The sequence below is a fragment of the Muntiacus reevesi genome, chromosome 2, assembly GCF_963930625.1.
Source record: "Muntiacus reevesi chromosome 2, mMunRee1.1, whole genome shotgun sequence".
Classification (NCBI taxonomy): domain Eukaryota; kingdom Metazoa; phylum Chordata; class Mammalia; order Artiodactyla; family Cervidae; genus Muntiacus; species Muntiacus reevesi.
The window spans coordinates 182,091,515-182,110,360 of record NC_089250.1 but is presented as its reverse complement, the minus strand read 5'-3'; the positions used below and the strand labels follow the sequence as shown (position 1 = coordinate 182,110,360).

Sequence of the window (18,846 nt, the reverse complement as noted above, 5' to 3'; positions counted from 1 at the left end):
CTTGTAAGGCTGTTAACTGAACACACAAAAAATAAAGCACCTTTGTTGTCCTAAAAATCATCTGGTTACAAAGGTCACATTAGTGAGACTGAACCCAGGGTCAAGTCTGAATTCATTTTTGAACCAAGGTTCAATAGTTTTAGTTTTATATTGTTGTTTTAGTAATCAGCTCTCATTCCTGTGATGAGGTATAGAAATGCCTTCTTCCAACTTGCACACATCCAACCCAAATTCCAAACATAAGGAATATGACACTGTGCTGCTAACTAGTGGCTAAGACTTTCCCAGTGGAGGTTTCTCATTCCCCAACTGGATTGTACTGCTCCCGTGTTCCTGTCCAAGTTTCTTCTCAACTGTTACCTTTCAGTACAGGGAGAGAAGCCACATTCCTCTTTATACTGTGGGGAAATTTGGTGGCTTGTGTCCTGTGAGGCACAACTCACAAAAGGCACAAGAGGTATTTAAGAAACCATTACTTGAAGTCTGCTACATTCATGTGAGGAATGGAAGGAAATCCCTACCCTCTCTCAAGCCCACTGATGGACAGAAACGCTCCCAGTGCAGTGGTGCAGTAGAAGACAAAGACAAGGTGGAATGAGGTCAGAGAGAGGGTTGAAGTGCCTCATCCACTTCAACAATTGACCTCTTACTTGTTTTGGATAAGCAATCCAGTCTTTCTTTCCCATCACCTACAATCTTGTAAGCTTCTGTGTTCCCACTGGTGTTACAGTTACATCATCTCAGTGGAGCACTGAGAGGAAACTAGATCTCTTCCGAGGACCAAAGACCAGGCAGAGTGACAAAGGTTTCTGAGCTCTACCAGAACAGCCAGCTCAATTAAGACAGGTCAGGTTATGCTGTAGAAACACACAGCACCAACATCCCAGTGATTTAACACAACAGAAGTTTATTTCTTGTTCCTACAAAGTTTATTACAGGTCTGGTAGACCATCTAGAACAGATACCTCTCCCCAGTGTGGGAAATCAGCATTCCAGACTGCTCTGATCTCGTGGCTCCTATATGCTTACATGACTGAGGCAGAAGACAGCATAAGAGTCCTGTACCAACAAATAAGTGCTTCAGCCAAGAAGTGAGACTTCTATATAACCCACTGCTCAAAACTATCTCAGGACCCTGTCTAACCAAAAGGAGCAAAAAGGGATAACCACTCCCTTTTTTTCTTTCATTCTGGCTGTCCCACATTAGCTTACAGGATTCCAGTTCCCCAACCAAGGAGTGGACCCAGGCCCTCAGCAGTGAAAGTGATGCATCCTAACCACTGGACCGCCAGGAAGTCCCAAGCACCCCACTCTTACTGTTCACTGGGATAAAAGCTCCACAACAATGATCATTTTGTCTCCTTGTCCACTATCATATCCTTAGCTTAGAAGAGTACATGGGACTGTCCCTGGTGGTCCAGTGGTTAAGAATCTGCCTTCAAATGAAAGGGACATGGGTTCAATCCCTGGTTGGGGAACCAAGATCCCATATGCTTTGGGGCAACTAAGCCTGCTTGCCACAAGAGAAGCCTGCACACTGCAACAAAGACCCACCATAGGAAAGAAAAGCCTTGTTGAAAGTCTGCTCTTCAAAAAAAACAAGTACCTGGACACATAATAGGACTTCATTAAATCAAATGCATGAATGCAGTGCCAGAAACTAATCCATAGGTGTACCCTGGGAGAAGAGACAAGAGTTCCAGGGGTGTTAAGACCGAGGGTGTTGGGTAAGATCTATGCAGAGCTGGCTGTGCTTAGGAAATAATCCTTGACAGAGTTCATCTTGGGGAAGGAAGTGAAATCTTGCTGACAGCGACACAGATCAGGTGACTTACACCATAAAGCACTGAAGCCAAGGGACAAATCAACTGAGCAAACCACCACTAGTGCTCAGCTCCTAGAAGGAGCTCCAACAGCCACAGATGCATTGGCTCCTTCAGTGTGGTCAGTCCACCCAACACACCACTGCGGATCACAGGAGAGGAAAGGACGTGGACACCGTCTGAGATCCCACTACCAGCGTGGCCCTTAGGTACTTTTCCTTCATCAATCCCTCTAATCCTCAGAAAACCCTGAGTTGAGCTTTATCTCTATCTCATAGAGAAAATGAAGACTTAAGCGTGTTTCAGTAATCAAGAAATTAGTTTTACAAGCTTGAAACAGATCCAATGTCTTCCAAGTTGACTGGGCAGGGACAACATACAGATCAGTCCAACTGATCCTGTCTTCAGGCCTGACTAGTTACAGCTAAGTGACAGCCAGCGGATCCACTAGTTGTGGGGTCTTAACAAGTCCCTAAATCTCTCTGAGCCTTAACTTCCTTGTTTCTAAGAGATATGTTAAAAGACATTATTTAACTCCTTTCCTAACACTACCTGAAAGCTCTATTGGGAACACATCTGAATCAGGGCTGTAGATAAAAAGGTGTTATAAGAAAACCCAGAGTCCAGAGAGATTCTCAGCAGTGTATGTATGCTGTGCTGGAGAAAACAGAAACAGAAGATCCCATCTGCTTAACAGTTTATTGTCAGCCAAGGGAGGTGCGGGTTCACCCACCTTCATCTACCACTTAGCATCAGCTCCCAAACCTTTGAACTTGGTCTCCTACTCCCTGGATTCACAGAGCACCATGCCCAGTGACACACAGGATCCTCCCTATTGCACATACTCCAGTTCCCAGACAAGCATAACCCTCCCCTTGTTCTTAATAACAAACAAAAGCCAAGTTAAAACGCAAACAGACAAAAAACTGAGAAGCTGTTCCTGAATTCCCATTAATATCCATTTAGGCCTCAGAAAAGTACTCATGTTGATGGCTGTTTTATCCTATTGGCATTGTGAGGTAAGGAGTCTAGTTTATTACAGAAAATTCTTTTCATCTAATATGTTGTTGTTGTTCAGTTGCTAAGTCGTGTCCAACTCTTTGCTACCCCATGGACTGTAGCCTGCCATCTAATATAGACTGAATGGTAAAAATTCCAATTCATGTCCACATGACCTCATTAGAGATATTCTCTTTTTTTCAAACATTACCAATGAGAGGTATGATGGTGCATCAGTTCATCCAGATTCTCCACCAGTAAATTATTTCATCACAGTAAAAATTGTGCTAACAGGATTCCAGAGGTATAGAAGTTAAAAGGTTCATAAAGGAAGTCAAAACCACGTCAATTTTGCAAATACTGTCCAATGACAAGAGTAAGAAAATTCAACTAGGTTTCTGGAAAACTTAATATTAAAATTCATTTCTGCCCCAAAAGACTATTGAAACTGCCAAGTCAGCTACCTGAAAGACAATGTATGTAATGAAACATGTATATTACTGCTTTTTACTTTGGACAACTATGCTATAAATGTTTCTATCTTATGTGCTTAACAGTGGCTGGAAGATCAATTAATAACAATATTTACCTCTGTGACCACAGAAGACTGGTGACTCATGACTGCATCTGCTATTTGAAGCTGGTGTTGCCATTTTGTCAGCTAAAATCCCCAAAGCTTTTTCCCTTACTCAGGTTCTAGAACACCTGTTTTCCTAAGGAAAGTAAAAACAGTAAGTAGGACAACTACTACTGTTTCCTCTCACAGTCAACCCTAATTTCTTTCTATGAAACATGATGTTTATATCACCAAATTTTCCCCTGGTAAAAAATTCTTCATGCTTTTTAATTTTGAAATTTTTCATAAACTCTAGGGTTAAACTCTGGTTGGTAAATTTTTTAGACTAACAACACTGGATAAGTTTTTCTCCATTGGTGTCAATTCTGGTGTCAAAGTCTTGAGCATTTGCTGAAGCTTCCATGTGTTATAGATGGGTTCTCCGGTGTTTAATAAGGTGGGAATTTTGACTGAATTTTTTTCCACATTCATGACATGTAAAAGGCTTCTCTCCTGTGTGAGTTCTTTGATGTGTGTGGAGATGTGAATTTTGACTGAAGCTTTTCCCACACCAGGAGCATTTATATGGTTTTACTCCTTGGTGTGTTGTTAAGTGCTTATTAAGATCTGACCTCCATCTAAACCTCTTATCACACTGTTGACATTTATACGGTTTCTCTTCAGTGTGAATTCTTTGGTGCTTAATAAGGTCAGAGCTAACTCTGAAGCTTTTTCCACATTCCTGACATTTAAAAGGCTTCTCTGTTGCACGTTCTTTCTTATGAAGCTCCATAAGTTTCAGCAGCTCTTCCTCCCACCAGTTGGAAAGTTTCTTTCTTTCCTTCACTGGAAAATCTTGGTGCCATTTCCCCAGCCTATGCACATCACCATGATTTTCTTTGCCTGTTGTTTTCTGATGAACATTCACACTGGCTTTTTTTGACACTATGTCTCCTGGTGTTTGTATTTCTAAGTCAGAAAGACACATAGGTTGATGATTTTCCATGTCATTTTTCAGCTTTATCTCTGTTGGAATAAACATAAGAATCAGTCTACTGTATATCAGAGCAAGATAACGATGGGGACAGAAAAAAAGCACAACATTCACTGATTTAAAAAATATATATATAGGGAAGTAGAATCTTAAAATGTTAAGCCCTTGGAAAGGTTCCTAATCTAGGCACATTTCTCCTCTTCCCATGGTATTATTTACCTGAAAGCAGCTCTCCAGGATTGTCTTTGAACACTGGAGATCCTTGAATATATGGCTCTTCCCCTTGGTCTAAACAGGAGATCACTTTAGGTTTGGGGAGCACAAATAATGCTGTGAAATAAAAAACTGAGGTCAACAACTAGAACTAATAATGGTTCACTAATTCCAGACTACTTCAGGAAAAGCAAAAGATACTTTAACAGTTTGTCACCCTGAATGGTTAAATGGATACTCTCATATCCAATATTAAGTTTACACTATACTACATTTGTGAGTGGGCATGAAAAGCAAAGACTGAAAAATGAACCTAAGCTAGATCAATGGGAATCCAGTGCAAGTTCCACATCGTCTGACACCAACTCTCCATATTCAGCCAAGGTATAACCTAACTCCAGAGCCTGCAGGAAACACAGACTGTGCTATGACATATGACATCTTCAGGAAGACTTATACAGGATAAGACCAGTTTAGGGGAGTTGATGTGAAGATCAGTGGGCATGTATCAGGCACAAATGATACATGCCATCATTACACTAACTTTTTATTTACTTCTCAAGCACCAAACACTGGGCTAGAAAAGATTTCCACCACTCCCATAGCTCACTGGTTCACAACTAGGTGGAGGAAACAGACAAGAATTACTTAGTGAACTTACTCCAAATTGTACTGCCAAGTATGGAAAGTATTCATCACTCAGTCATTCCATAAATACGTACTGAGTGGTTATGGTGCACCAGGCACCCTCTATCTAACAACCTTAGTGACATAGTGGGACATAGTGGAGAATAAGACAAATCCCCTGATACCAAGGAGCTCTTCTCATGCAGAGTCAGAGAATCTAACATCAACAGACAAACAAAAGTCAGTAAGTGATAAATGTTTTGAAGAAAACCAAGGGAGGGTAAGAGAACATTTAAGATTCTGTTTCTGTGAAGCTATTTTAGATAAGGCTGTGAGAAATGCTTCTTTTAGAAAATGACATCTGAGCAGAACCCTAAAGTGAATTTTGTCATGTGACAGAAAAGTGTACCAGGCAGAGGGTAAGAGAAAGAAATGAGCACTTGAAGTCCATGAAACAGCAAGGTGACAAGAGTGAAGAGGCCAGGTGTACTCTTTCTGCCCCCGTCTGATATCTATGTCAGAAGCTTTCTCTATCCCCTTTATACTTTAATAAAAATTTATTACACAAAATCTCTGAGTGATCAAGCCTCGTCTCTGGCCCCGGATTGAATTCTTCTCCTCCGGAGGCCAAGAATCCCAGCGTCTTTGTGTGATTCAGCAACAACCTTTCATTTTGGGAGCTCGTCCGGGATTCTTCAGGACAAGGCTCACTCCTACGCTGCATTTCATAATCGGTCTAACTGCTGGGTTTGCGGAGCGCTCCCCTCTTCATCAGTGGAAGGCTTCCTGTGGTGGACATCTCCACTTCAAGGAAAAAACTTTCTCCAAGTCTGCAAATACCTTCAACAACAATCGCATGTGATGCTTCTTCTTAAACCGATGACATCTAACAACCTTAAGATGGACTGATGTAACTATAGACATAATGTGACTTTTCATTTTGATTTTAACTTGGTTTAATGACTATTTTGCCTTACTTCTGTAACTGTATAATGGGGTTTTCTTACCGTCTAAAAGTTTTAAATTTACAAATGGTTGTCTAAGCTCCTACAAGTGCCACAGACTCCTCCAACTATTACTTGGGGCCCCTGGATCAGAGACCCTCAATATGAGGGTTAGAAGAATATGTTGCCTCAACAATTTAGGGACCATGCTCCTAAACAGCAAGAAGTAGTTATGGAATGAAAACAACGCCCCTTTCCCTTGGCAACATAATTCTCCTAAAAGAAAAGGGGGGAATGAAAGTCACTTCCTAGGCAGGTTGATAAGAAGTCTAGGGGTCCCCAAGGAGATAGGGGTCTGGAATTCTCAAGGAGGAAGAAAGGACAAACTTTTTTCCCTCTACATTCCTTAGGATTATATAACAATAATGTATCCTGCCTAGGGACAGTCTCTGGATTAAACCTTCTGGCTAATCCTGTTATCTTAAAATGTAAATTATGGGAGTAGGTCTGGTGAGGTCTTTACAACCTCGAGACATTCTTTGGATTCAAAGGGGAGTATATAACTCCATTGCTAACACTAGCAAGGGGGTACTCTTTCTGCCTCCCTCTGATGTCTATGTCAGAAGCTTTCTCTATCTCCTTTATACTTTAATAAAACTTTATTACATACACACACACACACACACACACACACACACACACACACACACAGAGGCCAGAGCAAGAGCACGAGTGGCAAGAGATGACAGCAGGAAGATGAGAAGTCACACCTTGGAGGATCCTGGGGGCCGTGGTAAGGAATTTGGTTCTAATACTGAATATATTGAGATGTTATCATAGGTTGTTCTTTTTTTGTTGTTGTTAAAAGTTCTACCAGTTTATTGCTACCAACCCCTCTCCCTCTACCCTCATGCACACGTGCTCACTCATATAACCCCATGGATTGCAGCCTGCCAGGCTCCTCTGTACATGGACTTTTCCAGGCAAGAATACTGGAGTGGGTTGCCAGTTCCTTCTCCTATGACAGGTTTTTAAGCAGAAAATATCATGATCTGACTAGGCTTTTTTTTTTGGCCGGGTCATGCAGCTTTTGGGATATCAGTTCTACAACCAGGGATTGAATCCACACTCTTGGCATTGAAAATGAGAAGCCCTAACCAATGGACGGCCAGGAAAATTCCTCATGATTAGGTTTTTAAAAGACTGTCTGCTGTGTGGAAAACTCCCACACTGGCTGAGTGTGGGAGAACAGGAGTGGTGGCAATGGGTGCCAGTAAGAAAGTACTGAGGTGAACCTTGTGGCTGAGATGAGGATGCGAACAGTGCAAGAGACTGAGACATGATCCAATTCAAACTACACTGTGATTGTGGAGCCAAAATGATCAGCGATGTGTTAGTAGTGGGGTGTGATGGCAACATGATCCAGGGGTTTTCTGGCCTGAACTTTAGGTTAATGGTTATATCTTTCAGGGAGACAGGAGAGATTAGAGCAAAGCAGATTTGAAGGGAACAAAAATTTTGGATAAGAAATGAACATGTGAACTTGGCAGAAGCTCAGGGGATCTGGATACACCTATCCCATGATGAACCACTATCTGAGAATCAATGAGCTACTGAAACAGAGACTCTCTCATGGGGGTAAAAGTAAACCAAGAATGTGACAGATTAGTCCATTCCTATGCAAAGGGAAGAGGAGAATCTTTACCTAGAGAGATGAGAGTCTCATAGTTTTCATGCATTACGTCATTGTAGAGGGCCTTCTGAGTGGGATCCAGTAGTTCCCATTCTTCCTGGGAAAAGTATATGGCCACTTCCTCAAATGTCAACAAACTCTAAAGAAGAGAATGGCTTTAACTCAGAACTTGCCACTTCAAAGACAGTCCAACCATCTGGCCCATGATTTGTATGTTAGCCAGATATTAAAGGAACAACACATGATACTTTTTAAAGTGAGGAGGCAGAAAAGAAAGAGGGAAGGGATCAGTAAACAGCCCAGGAGGTACCCAGTTCCCCTGGGAGATCATCTGAGTTAACATGCTCTTGAACACCTGCTGGGCAGGGTGGGTCATGGACAGCAGGGAAAACCAGCCCCAAGAAGCTGAAAAGCACAGCTCACCTGGGACTCAGGCAAGATGAACTCAGGTGCCACTGTCCAGTCTTTGGTGTTTGCTTGCTCAGGAAGGGCTAGGATCTGGTAAGTAGGTACCACTGTGGGTGAAAAAGTACCATGGAAATTTCTCTTACTTCTGTTTCTAAATATACTAGGTTCATTTCTAAAACGTAAAAGATTCCCATGTTTTCAGGATTGATGAAATACCTTTACAAGTGTGTGTGGTGTCTAGAAATGGCTCTCTCCTTGTAAATAAAAACCATTGACTACCAGTCCCTAAAACAGGTTCCCTAATCTTGAGCAAATTTATGAAAGGAAAAAACCTGTTATCCTGTCATGACATGAACTGAGAACAAAATACTCAGGGAATCTAGTGTACAGTAAGAAATGTTGCTTTAGCTTTTTTTAAAAATTATGACTTTTTGCCTGTACACAATTCTATTCACATTTTGTCACTGATAACCCCTTAATCCCTTCTGTTTTTACAAGGACAGGTGGGCCCAACCTCTATTTTTCTAAAGAACTGAGTTCCCAGTATCATTACCAGAGTTCTGTGGTTTGGAGATTTCTGTATCTTAGGCCAACCCCCACCCTCAACCCCACATGACCTATTCTACCGCCACATAGGGGGCATCCTAATTGCTAATGTAGCTTCATTAGTAGATCCACAGGGCAGAGTAACCAGAAAGTGCTCACACATTCTGGCTTAAATTATATCCCACCTCCCAGGAGAAGAAAAGTAACATGAAGATCCTTACCCCTCTCACATATGGGCTCAGGTTCTTTGTGGGTATTCCTGCTCAGTGGCTCTTGTAGACCCTGGTGTATATTCCAAACTTCTTCCTCCCGGGACATGCCCACTGGCTGGGACTCTGCTGGCTTCAGCTGGAAGCCCGGGGCCTCTGGTGCTTCTCCCAAGAGCACTGCCTCTTTTCCCAGCTCCTGGACTGCAACCTAGAAATAACCCCCATACTTGTTACCACAGAACTGACTTTTGGTTTGGGCTAGATGGGAGAGGGAGGAAAAGACTGTGGGGAAAAAGGGAGACACTGAAGGAAGTGACACAAAGACCTAGAGATACCAGCTACCAATTTTCCACAAGAACTATCCATAAAACATGGGAAAATTGGGAGAAGCCAGAAAAGGGTGGTCACTGCCAGCTCTCCAAGACAGCAGTGCCACCCTCTGAATTCAGCCCAGTTCGGCCCACTAACAGGGTTGCACAGGCCACCTGTACTCGTGCTGCCTTGACAGGCTTTCTCTCCCAACTTAGATCCTTGCCTTAGTGCTTTCCTGTCTTCTAATTCTCTCAAAAGATTAAGGAATTGAATTTAAAAGTTGTCCAGATTTTCCACATGGTCAGGGAAGAGTCTCACAGACAACGGGGATGAAATGGAGAAAAAAGCGGGTAAGAGTAATGGCTCTGTCCTGTCCCAAAATAATTTTGATACAAAACATGTGTCCTCCCGGTATTCACAGTGGGCCTGAGGCCAGCTGGTGAGCTGTCACCTGCCCAAGGGCATGTCCTGGATCCCCACTCAGAGCAGAGCCAGGAACAACCACTCAGAGAGGGCAGTGGAGACTCTCGCCTATGGTACAGAGGACACTATCCCTCAGGGTCTTTCTTCTCTCAGCTACTCTGCTGGGATTTCAAATCTTTCTTTCCCTGTGTTCTTTCTACTTTTTCCCCTTCCTGGGCAGTCATCCCCTAGTTGTTCGGGTTCTTCCTTCTCTGTCACATCTTCACTCTCCTTTGGTCTCTCAGAGTCCTTTCTTTTCTGATCTGCCCTGAACTCTCCAGCTCCTTAGTGCCTTTTGTTTGTTTCTAAGAATTTAAGGTCCATCTCCTTGGCCAAGCCAGACGAGGCTCATTACCCTCAACACACCCTGGCTCCAAAGACAGCAAAACTCAACTCTGTCCGTAAGGCCAGGGAAGTCTCTGCCAGGATCTCTGAATCCTAAGGGCTGACTAAGACTGGAGGTCTGTGCTTTCAGGTCCTGCTTCACAAGTGCTAAAGGAACAATACAATAGTGACCTAATCCATTTTTTCTCCCAATCCACTGCCCCAATATATGCACCTTCACTCTATTTCACTGCACATCAAGAATCTTTCTCCTCACCCCATTCCTTGTTTGGCCAGTTTCCCTTCGCAAGTGTTCTACCAGGACCACAGCCTCCTCGATGCTCTTTGGATGGTGCTTCTTTATGAGAGTCTGGGTGTCCCCGGGCAGAATGGTCAGGAACTGCTCTAGCACCACAAGTTCCAAGATCTGCTCTTTTGAATGAATCTCTGGCCTCAGCCACCGACGGCATAATTCCTGGAGCTGGTCACTAGCTTCCCAGGGTCCAGGTGCTTCATGATAGAGGAAGTTCCGGAAGTGCTGGTGAGACCTCTCAGGACTGAGATTGTCCATCTGTGGGCCAAGTTTCTTATGCTGACTGGAGTTCTCTACCACAGGTCCCTTGGTCTCCCAAAGAGCTCTGAATGAGTGTTCAAGTACTTACACACCTTCAGATCTACTGTCATCATTCTGATCTAGGAATAATTCTGCTCCCGTGTTGGATACACCACCAGCTCCAGGTCTGACAACTGAGGCCCAGTCTGGTCTGGAACAAAATCAATAAAACAATCTTCTTCCTAAGGCATTCAGGGCAGAAAAAAGTGCATGTCAGTAAGATGCTGTCACATAAACTTTACTACCTGCTAGTTATAATGAGAAAGATGAACTTTAAAAACCAACTGCCAGGGCTATGTTTTTCTATTATTCAACTTAATACAGCATAGCTTACTGAAGACAAATTCCAATAAATCACTTTGCCTTTAAAAAAATAATCAGGAAAGGTATATAGGTGAGAAAACTAATATCCACTGGCTGCAAGGAGTTTGGGGATTTTCCAAAGATTTGACTGAAAAACTTCCTATGTCATCCTCTATTGTTAAGGAAAGATCAGGAGAATAATCTGAGTTTGTCTTAAATTTTAACATATTGTCCTAGTCTCTCTTTAGTAAGAGGATACAACTTCTATAACCTTTATCCTTCTGGGAAGATGAAAGCCTTCACTTCCTGGACCTTTTGAGGTGCTCCTTTCCATTGTATCAAAACTGGTAGGAGAGCTGCAACAATGAGACCAGAGTGGAAAGTAAGTAATTAGGAAAAACGGAGCCTTATTCTTCTGAAAAAGCATCCCTCAATAACTAGTTGTTCAACATTTATTTTGGCATTTCTTTGCAAGATATATAAAAAACACTATATAGAAGATTTATATCCGTATTTTAAATTTCTCTTGACCTAGGAAAAAACTACAGTTGACCCTTGTTCACAAACTGTTTATTCAAATGTCAAGTGGTGAGACTTCCCTGTGGTCCAGGGGTTAAGAATCCGCCTTCCACTGCGGTGGACGTGGATTTGATCCCTGCTCAGGGAACTAAGATACCACACGCCCCAGGGCAAGTGAGTCTAGCAGGTAACTAGGGAAAGCCCACCGGCTACAAAGAGCCCGCACGCTGCAAAGATCCAGCACAGTCAAGAGATTTTAAAGAAGAAGCCCACGTGAGTGGTAATTACATTCAACTGCTACTGATTCCTTTCAGATTCTCCCAGGGTCCTTTAGACCTCTAAGCGATGCTAGTGGGGGTGGGGGGAAAGAGCTGTCTGTCTCACTTTCCCTGAGATGACCAGCAGAAAGGGCATAGAAATTCTGCCCAGGAAGCCGCGGTATCCATAAACGGCCGGCTCCCGATGGCCGGCCGGCTCAGGGTACGCACGGGACACTAAACAGGCTTTCGCAACACCGAAGCTGATCTCTGAGCCTGGGCCTCTCGTTTCTCCCGCGGTCACATCAGCCAGTAAAGGAAACACCGGTGGAGGCGGCAAAGTGGACACGACTCGGGGCGCGCCCGCGAGCACTGGGCCTACGGGCAGTATCCGAGAGGCCTCCAGCTGCGCGGCACAGGGCGCCACCCGCGCAAAGAGTGCAGAAAGCAGTCTCAGGAGCCTGAAGGCGGGCCTAGCCCGGGTCAGTCCTCTGCCCGGCTCGCAAACGCCCCCGGCTGCAGAGCAGCGGCGGGCGTCTCTCGGCGGCTTCGGAGCCGGTGCCGAACTGGAAGCCGCCTCTAAGTTACCTCAGACGGCCTGGCTTCCCGGAAGCCGCTCCCACTTCCCAGGGCTCAACCGCAAGTCGCCTCCCGTCTCACAGCGGCTCTGAGGTGGACAGCCCCCGCTTCGCTGCCTAGAGCGCCACTCAGAGGCTAGGAGCGGGCGGAAGAGGGGAAAGCCGGGTTCCACTTTGGATCCCCGGCGCCGGAAAACCCGCCCAATCCGAAGGGGACGTGACGTACTTCCGGAGAGGGCTCCGCACCGCTCTTTGCTTTATCACGGCCGCAACTCAGAGGGCAACAGGTCAGCAGGAAAGAGTTAACGCCGCGAAGTTTCAGGCCCGTGGAGCCTGGTGTCCCTGCGTGGGCGTCGCCCTCTCGCGGCCATTTCTTCCTCCGTCGCTGCCGGTGGCGCCGGGTGCGGCCCCCGTCCCTGCCGGTACCCGAGCTGGGCCCCCTCCGCTTCTCATAGCCTCCTCCAGTACCTGGTGTTTACCTAAAACAATAAAATAGCCTGTTACTTTGTCAGAAAAATTAATTTGGGGACAATTTAGGGTTGGAATATGTAAAGTCGCAACCGTTAGCAAGTCTGGCGAACATGACTCAAGAATCCAAAGGAGGAAAATGGGAGTTAGTGTAGTGGGTTTTTCATTGGCTGAATTTTGACAATCTCCCATTGGCAGGTGTTTTGCTGGGCCAGGAGAAATTCTTCTGGTGGGTAGAAAAGTAAACCTTCTTCCTGTTGCTGATGCAGTTGGTGTCTAGAGGTGGGGCATGATACCTGCTCTTTTGAGCTCTGATTCCATTTTAAATAAGAGTAATTTTCACAAAGGCAGTTTTGTCTTATTAATCTGCTTTGTGAGAGGTGCAAGCTAGACACTGAGATGCAACCAAAGTTCCCACAGCTGACTGAGCACTGCAGTCCCTCAGTTTTACAAGATACGTCAAGAACCAGAAGATTCTCACTTACAGAGATGGCTTGGATCTTTATAATGTGTGGGGAGAAAGCCTGAGTTCTACAGGGACAGATACCTCCCTTCCTTAGTTCTCTGTAGCCAAGATCTATTGAGAACTCTCCCTCCTTCCTTCAAAGGGGAAAAGGAAATCTGTTCTCCTAAAATTGGGAATCAAGAATTCCCTGGCAATCCAGTGGTTAGGACTCTGCGCTTCCACTGCAGGGGGCACAGGTTTGCTCCCTGGTTGGGGAACCAAGATCCCACATGCTGCACAGGGTGACGAAACAAAAATAAAAAAACTGGCATGGACACTGATGAGGAAAACAAGTGCTTAAGCAGAAGCTAAATTAAGCTTCTCCATCTTTTTTTTCAACTGCCTGTCCCCTCACTAAGGCCATCTCCAATCTGACTTCTATTCTCTTTCCATGCTCCCTTTCTCACCATGCCTTCCTCTGCTGGGTTCTCACTCCAGATGCTGCACCAAGCTCACTGCCTTCTCAGTGCTTCACTTCTCACCTAGGTTTGGATCTCCTTGTGCAGAACCATCAGGATTTACTTTCAGCTCCCGGATCCTATACCTGAATGCAGCTTGGGGTGCAACCATCATGACCAAGGCTCCCAGAACTGGCTGGAAGCTTGTGAGGCCCAGCAGTTGCTGATAATGGGAGAGTCTGAAGAGCTGGTGGGAGCTCTCCAATTGCCAAATTCAATTCCCACAACGTGGGTATAATCAGGCTGACATATGAGTTACCTAATAGAAATCAAACAGGCCTTGACCATCACTAGATAACGGTTTCCAGTCCCAGCTCAACCCATACTAACGATGTTGGGGGGGAAATACTGAACTTCTTTGTGCCTCTATTTCTCATCTGAGCATAACAATACCATGCAGCACAGAGAAAAAGATTAGACATGCTATTTGTATAGCATCTGGCCCAGTGCTTGGCACTTAGAAGGTGCAGAGTAAATGGTCTGGGTTGGTGTGAGGGAAGTACCATCTTATAGGAAGTTTAAGCATATCTCACTATTTGACATATATTAATAGACTTAGCGTCTGTCATCCCCACAGAATGTAAGGTTCTTGGAGAGTGGGTAATCTGTTTCATTGGTGAATCACAGCACCTCAAGAAGTTATCTAGTCCTAAAATAAACATTTGGCAAATGAATAAATGGGTGAAAAAAGACAAAGACGACTAGGGTCTTCAGACCTGGTTTACTGACCGGGTGTCCAATCCTTAAGTATTATAAAGAGTAAAAACGAAAATGAAAATTGGTCTCGGCTGAGATGTTCCTGAGATCTGTCTCCCCTTCGTTTCCACTCCTATGGCTCTAAGGTGGGATTTCTGAACTTCAGCACTATTAATATTGGGGGCCGGACAGGTGTTTGTCGTCTTGCGCGCCCCCGCCTCTATTACACTGCAAACACCTGCGGTCAGAGTTTGGCTTTCTGCGCCACAGGTACACAGCCCTTGCTCAGCTACGTTACCCACCTAAACACCAGAATTTGTTTCTGCGGGGTTATCTACTCTAGTCTGGACGCTCTCTGAGGACAAGGAGTTCTGAGCTGTCTTCGTGTTCCCACTGCACAGCACATGAGTGCCATAAGGCCTTGGTGAACCAGTGCTTTATTCGCGTAAATCACAAGAGGCTCAGGGCCTTTCAAAGGCGACTTCACGGGAAAAGTGAGGGACAGGGCGAAGGGCGACAGGGCCCACACACCAGGCTTCCGCGGTCCCAGGCCTCTCCAAACAGAGGAGGTTGCAGCTCACGGCCACTGAGTGTCTTCCCGTTCAAGGATTCGAGACATGACTAGAGCCTTAGAGAAGCCGAAGCCGCAGAGCTCGACTCCGCCCACCGGGAAAACCGCCCTCAAGCCAGTCAGTCAACCACTAGGCGATCTTTCCCAGCGCGCAGCCGGAAGCGGCCGCTGTGCAAGCCGGGACTTACAGAAGGTCTGGCGCATGCGCAAAGGCTAAGCCGGAAAACAGCGCCGCGGAACTCGCGTAGCCCTCCCCCATCTGGTCCCGCCTCTTCGCTAATCGACACAGTGTTACCCAATGAGAAGACGAAATCATCGTTGCGTCATAACCTATTTAAACCGCTTACCTGTTAATCCCTCCTATTGGCTACTGCCTTTCAGTTTGACTGGGCGCTTCCGCTTCTCCTATTTTTAAGGGTCCTTGTAACAATCTCATCTGTACCTCCATTTACAGACGAGACGGCCACAGTAGTGCTACTGAGAATCACTGCTCTTCCTTCACGTCTCCCCACAATCAAACACAGTTCTGTCCCTCTCTCCCCCACCCACCTATCAATATAGCCATCCAATTACCCTGCTGTCTAAATAGGGAGGCAAGGAATTCCCTGGTGGTCCAGTGGCTAAAGACTGCGCTCCCAATGCAGAGTCTGGGGTTCGACCCTTGGCAGGGGAGCTAGATCCCATATGCCGCAACTAAAAGATCCCACGTGCTGAAACTTAGAGTTCACGTGCAGCAACTAAGACCCTGCTCAGCTAAACAAATAAATAAATGCAGGAAGATATCCTAGAACGTTGGGAACCTAGAGACTTGGGAACCTTGTGGCAGTCTGCAAATAATTAGCTGTGGTAGCCAGTGGATCGCTTTCGCACTTTGTTTCATCATCTATAAAATGAATACAGTAGCAGGCAGGAACACTGTAAAGATCAAAATAGACGAACATGGTTAAGTCCTCCCATTTATTTAGGACTTGTTTGACTATTTAATTTTTTTAAGCTATTGTAAACTATATTAATTCCAGTGTATAGAGAGAGAATTTGTTTGTGGACTTTGCATCGTGTGATCTTACTAAATGTACTTGCTCCAGAAACTCTGGTAGGCTCTTAGGATTTTCTGCATTGACAATCATGTCACCTGTGAATAAGAGCGTTTTGTTTTTCCTTTCCAATCTGGATGTTTTGTATTTCCTTTTCTATCTTGATTGGACTGGCCAAGCCTTCCAGTACAATGCTAAACAGGAGTGACAGGAGTGGTATTCTTGTTCTGTTCCTTATCTCAGAGGGAAAGCATTCAGTCTCTGACAGTTAAGTGTGATAGGTACAATAGGTTTTGTTTGTTTGTTTTTTTCAGGCAGCAATCAGGCTGAATTTAATGATGGGGAGCTGGGCCAGACCATCCATAGTGAGTGAAGTCGCTCAGTCGTGTCCGACTCTTTGCAACCCCATGGACCGTAGCCTACCAGACTCCTGTCCATGGAATTTTCCAGGCAAGAGTACCGAAGTGGATTGCCATTTCCTTCTCCAGGGGATCTTCCCAACCCAGGGATCAAACCCAGGTCTCCCGCATTGCAGGCAGATGCTTTACCGTCTGAGCCACCAGGGAAGCCCAAGACCATACATAGACCTCTGCCCATCCCCTTGGCTCATGGCCCCTAGAAGCCAGAAGCAGCCTGGAGGGAACTGTGGTTCCTCCCCAGGCAGGTAGCCATGGTCCCGGGAACTTTGTGCAAAATACTAAATGCTAATTTGGCATTGAGGGCCAGCTCTGGGCGATCCTTTGTGTAGCCAGCCTCAGGATGGGGGAGAATGGGGAGAAAAGAGGTGGGTTAGGAGGCCCCTGGCCAAGAGGAGGAAAAAGGACAAGAGAAAGGAAAATGCCCCTTTGGGAGGCAGGGTGGGATACAGGCACAGGGCTAGTTTCTGAACATTCCCCCAGGGCAAAGGGCAGACATCCAAGTGCTGGAGATCACAGGTACTTGTCTCCAATGTCCTCCAAGGCGAAACTGCCATGGACATCACTGGCACTGGCATCTGTACCTGGAGTGCCAATTACCCACAGACTCACAGCACTTAAACAGCTTAAACATTTAAACAGCTTATTTAAGAGTTTGACCATGGACTCCCAGCTGGCATCTGGTGACTCAAGCAGCGGTGGTGACTTCACAGATTACTGGCTGCCTGAGCATCCTCAGGGTGCCCCCCCAACCCCGCCTGTGCAGCATCTTCCTGATACTGCCGCTGGATTGCTTCACCATCAGTTTATCTACCATGCACTCCAAGCAGATACTCATCATGATAGCCTGGGGGCTGGTGATGGTGACCCACTGTAGCTGGTCCTTGCTCATGAGGTATTCAAAAGCCAATTCGAGGCACACCTCACCCAGGCCGAGGCTGCTTGTGCCTCGGTTGGGCAGTGGCACAGAGATGACCCACCAGCATCGCATTCGGGTGACCCGGAAGGAGACTTCACGGAGTTGCTGGCCAGGCAGGCGGAGCTGGAGGCTGAGCTCACTGTTGTTGCCTGCACTCACCACCACCAGACGGACAGTCCTTCTCTGGGAAGTCAGCCACACAAGCATTGAAGCACAAGTAGCCATAGTGCCGCAGTATCTGGGCCAGCTGCAGGAACTCCTTCTTGGAGACCTTCTCCTGCAGTGATTTGAGCTGCTACTGCTCCTTGGCAATCAGGATCCACCCACCCTCAATGTCTGCTACCATCTGAGCATAAAGCAGGTTCAGGACAACCCGGTTCTCCATGACATCGTTGTCATAGGCAGAGTCCAAATAACTCTTCCGTAGCACAATCTTATACTCTTGACTCTGAAGACTGGTAACAGACACACAAGGCAACTCAAACTCTTGCAACTTCCGTACAAAGGAAAAGACTTCATCCTATTTTGAACTAGAAAGAGTCTGAAGTAGCCGATCAAGTCATCTGGAATATCCAGCTTTGCAGTCACCTCCAGGACATACTCAATCTGATCTGAAGTTAGCACGTTGGCCAGAACTTTCTGCCCGTTGCTGAGCAGCACTTCCGAAGAGAGCTCTTTTGTGGGGACCTGCTGTGCCTCCTGCTGTGCCCGTCGCAGGAAACTACTGAAGGTCTCGCTGCTCCCAAGCGATGGGTCTTGCCGAACAGCTTGCGTGTACTTCTCTAACTGCTCTCTCCTGTTTCACCTCAGCAGGTGTCAAGAGACAGAAGCTTCTTTGGGGGAGATGCAGGAAACACATTGGTCCCATATTCCTTCCGAAGCTGCTCGTGCAGTCCCAGGAGCTGGCTGTAGCACACCTAACAGTGCAGGACTCCATTCCTGTAAATGTTTATAAACCACGTTGGCTGAGCCGCCGCTCTCCACGCTGTGTGACTCGGTTTCAGGAATGGAAAAGTACATATTCCCTGCAGCAGGGCCCGGCCGGGCTCCGGACTATGAGGGGCGCAGCGGCTTTGCACGCTCGCTTCCGCTCCTCAGCGCGTCTCCGCAGTCTCGCTCGCCATTTGCCGGGTGCTTACAATAAGTTTTTTAAAAGTAGATGCTCTTTGGGAGTTCCCTGGTGACCTAGTGATTAGGATTTGGTGCTTTCAGTGCCATGGCCTGGGTCCAATCCCTGGTCTGGAAACTGGAATCCCACAAGCTGTGGGAAAATTAATTACAAAAACAGATACTCTTTTATAGGTTGAAGAAGTTCCATTCTTTTCCCAGTTCCCTGAGTTTCTGTCATAAATAAATGTTTTATTTTTGTCTCCATCTTACCACAGTGTTCATTTCTAGG

The 18,846-nt window shown here is 45.8% G+C and overlaps 1 protein-coding gene and 2 pseudogenes across 1 annotated transcript in view; all 3 read right to left on the bottom strand.

Annotated features, from left to right (window-relative positions):
• Positions 1–693: 693 nt before the first annotated feature.
• Positions 694–18,846, bottom strand: part of ZNF75A (zinc finger protein 75A) — a 34,026-nt gene continuing 15,873 nt past the window's right edge. Inside the window, exons 8-9 of the mRNA XM_065924163.1 lie at positions 4,592–4,702; positions 694–4,404 (exon numbers count right to left, since the gene is read on the bottom strand). Coding sequence (XP_065780235.1) covers positions 3,806–4,404; positions 4,592–4,702 — 710 coding nt within the window. The 3' untranslated portion in view covers positions 694–3,805. The remainder of the gene's footprint in view (positions 4,405–4,591; positions 4,703–18,846) is intronic.
• Positions 4,383–12,519, bottom strand: LOC136160475 (zinc finger protein 75D-like; annotated as a pseudogene).
• Positions 17,042–18,467, bottom strand: LOC136160470 (sorting nexin-17-like; annotated as a pseudogene).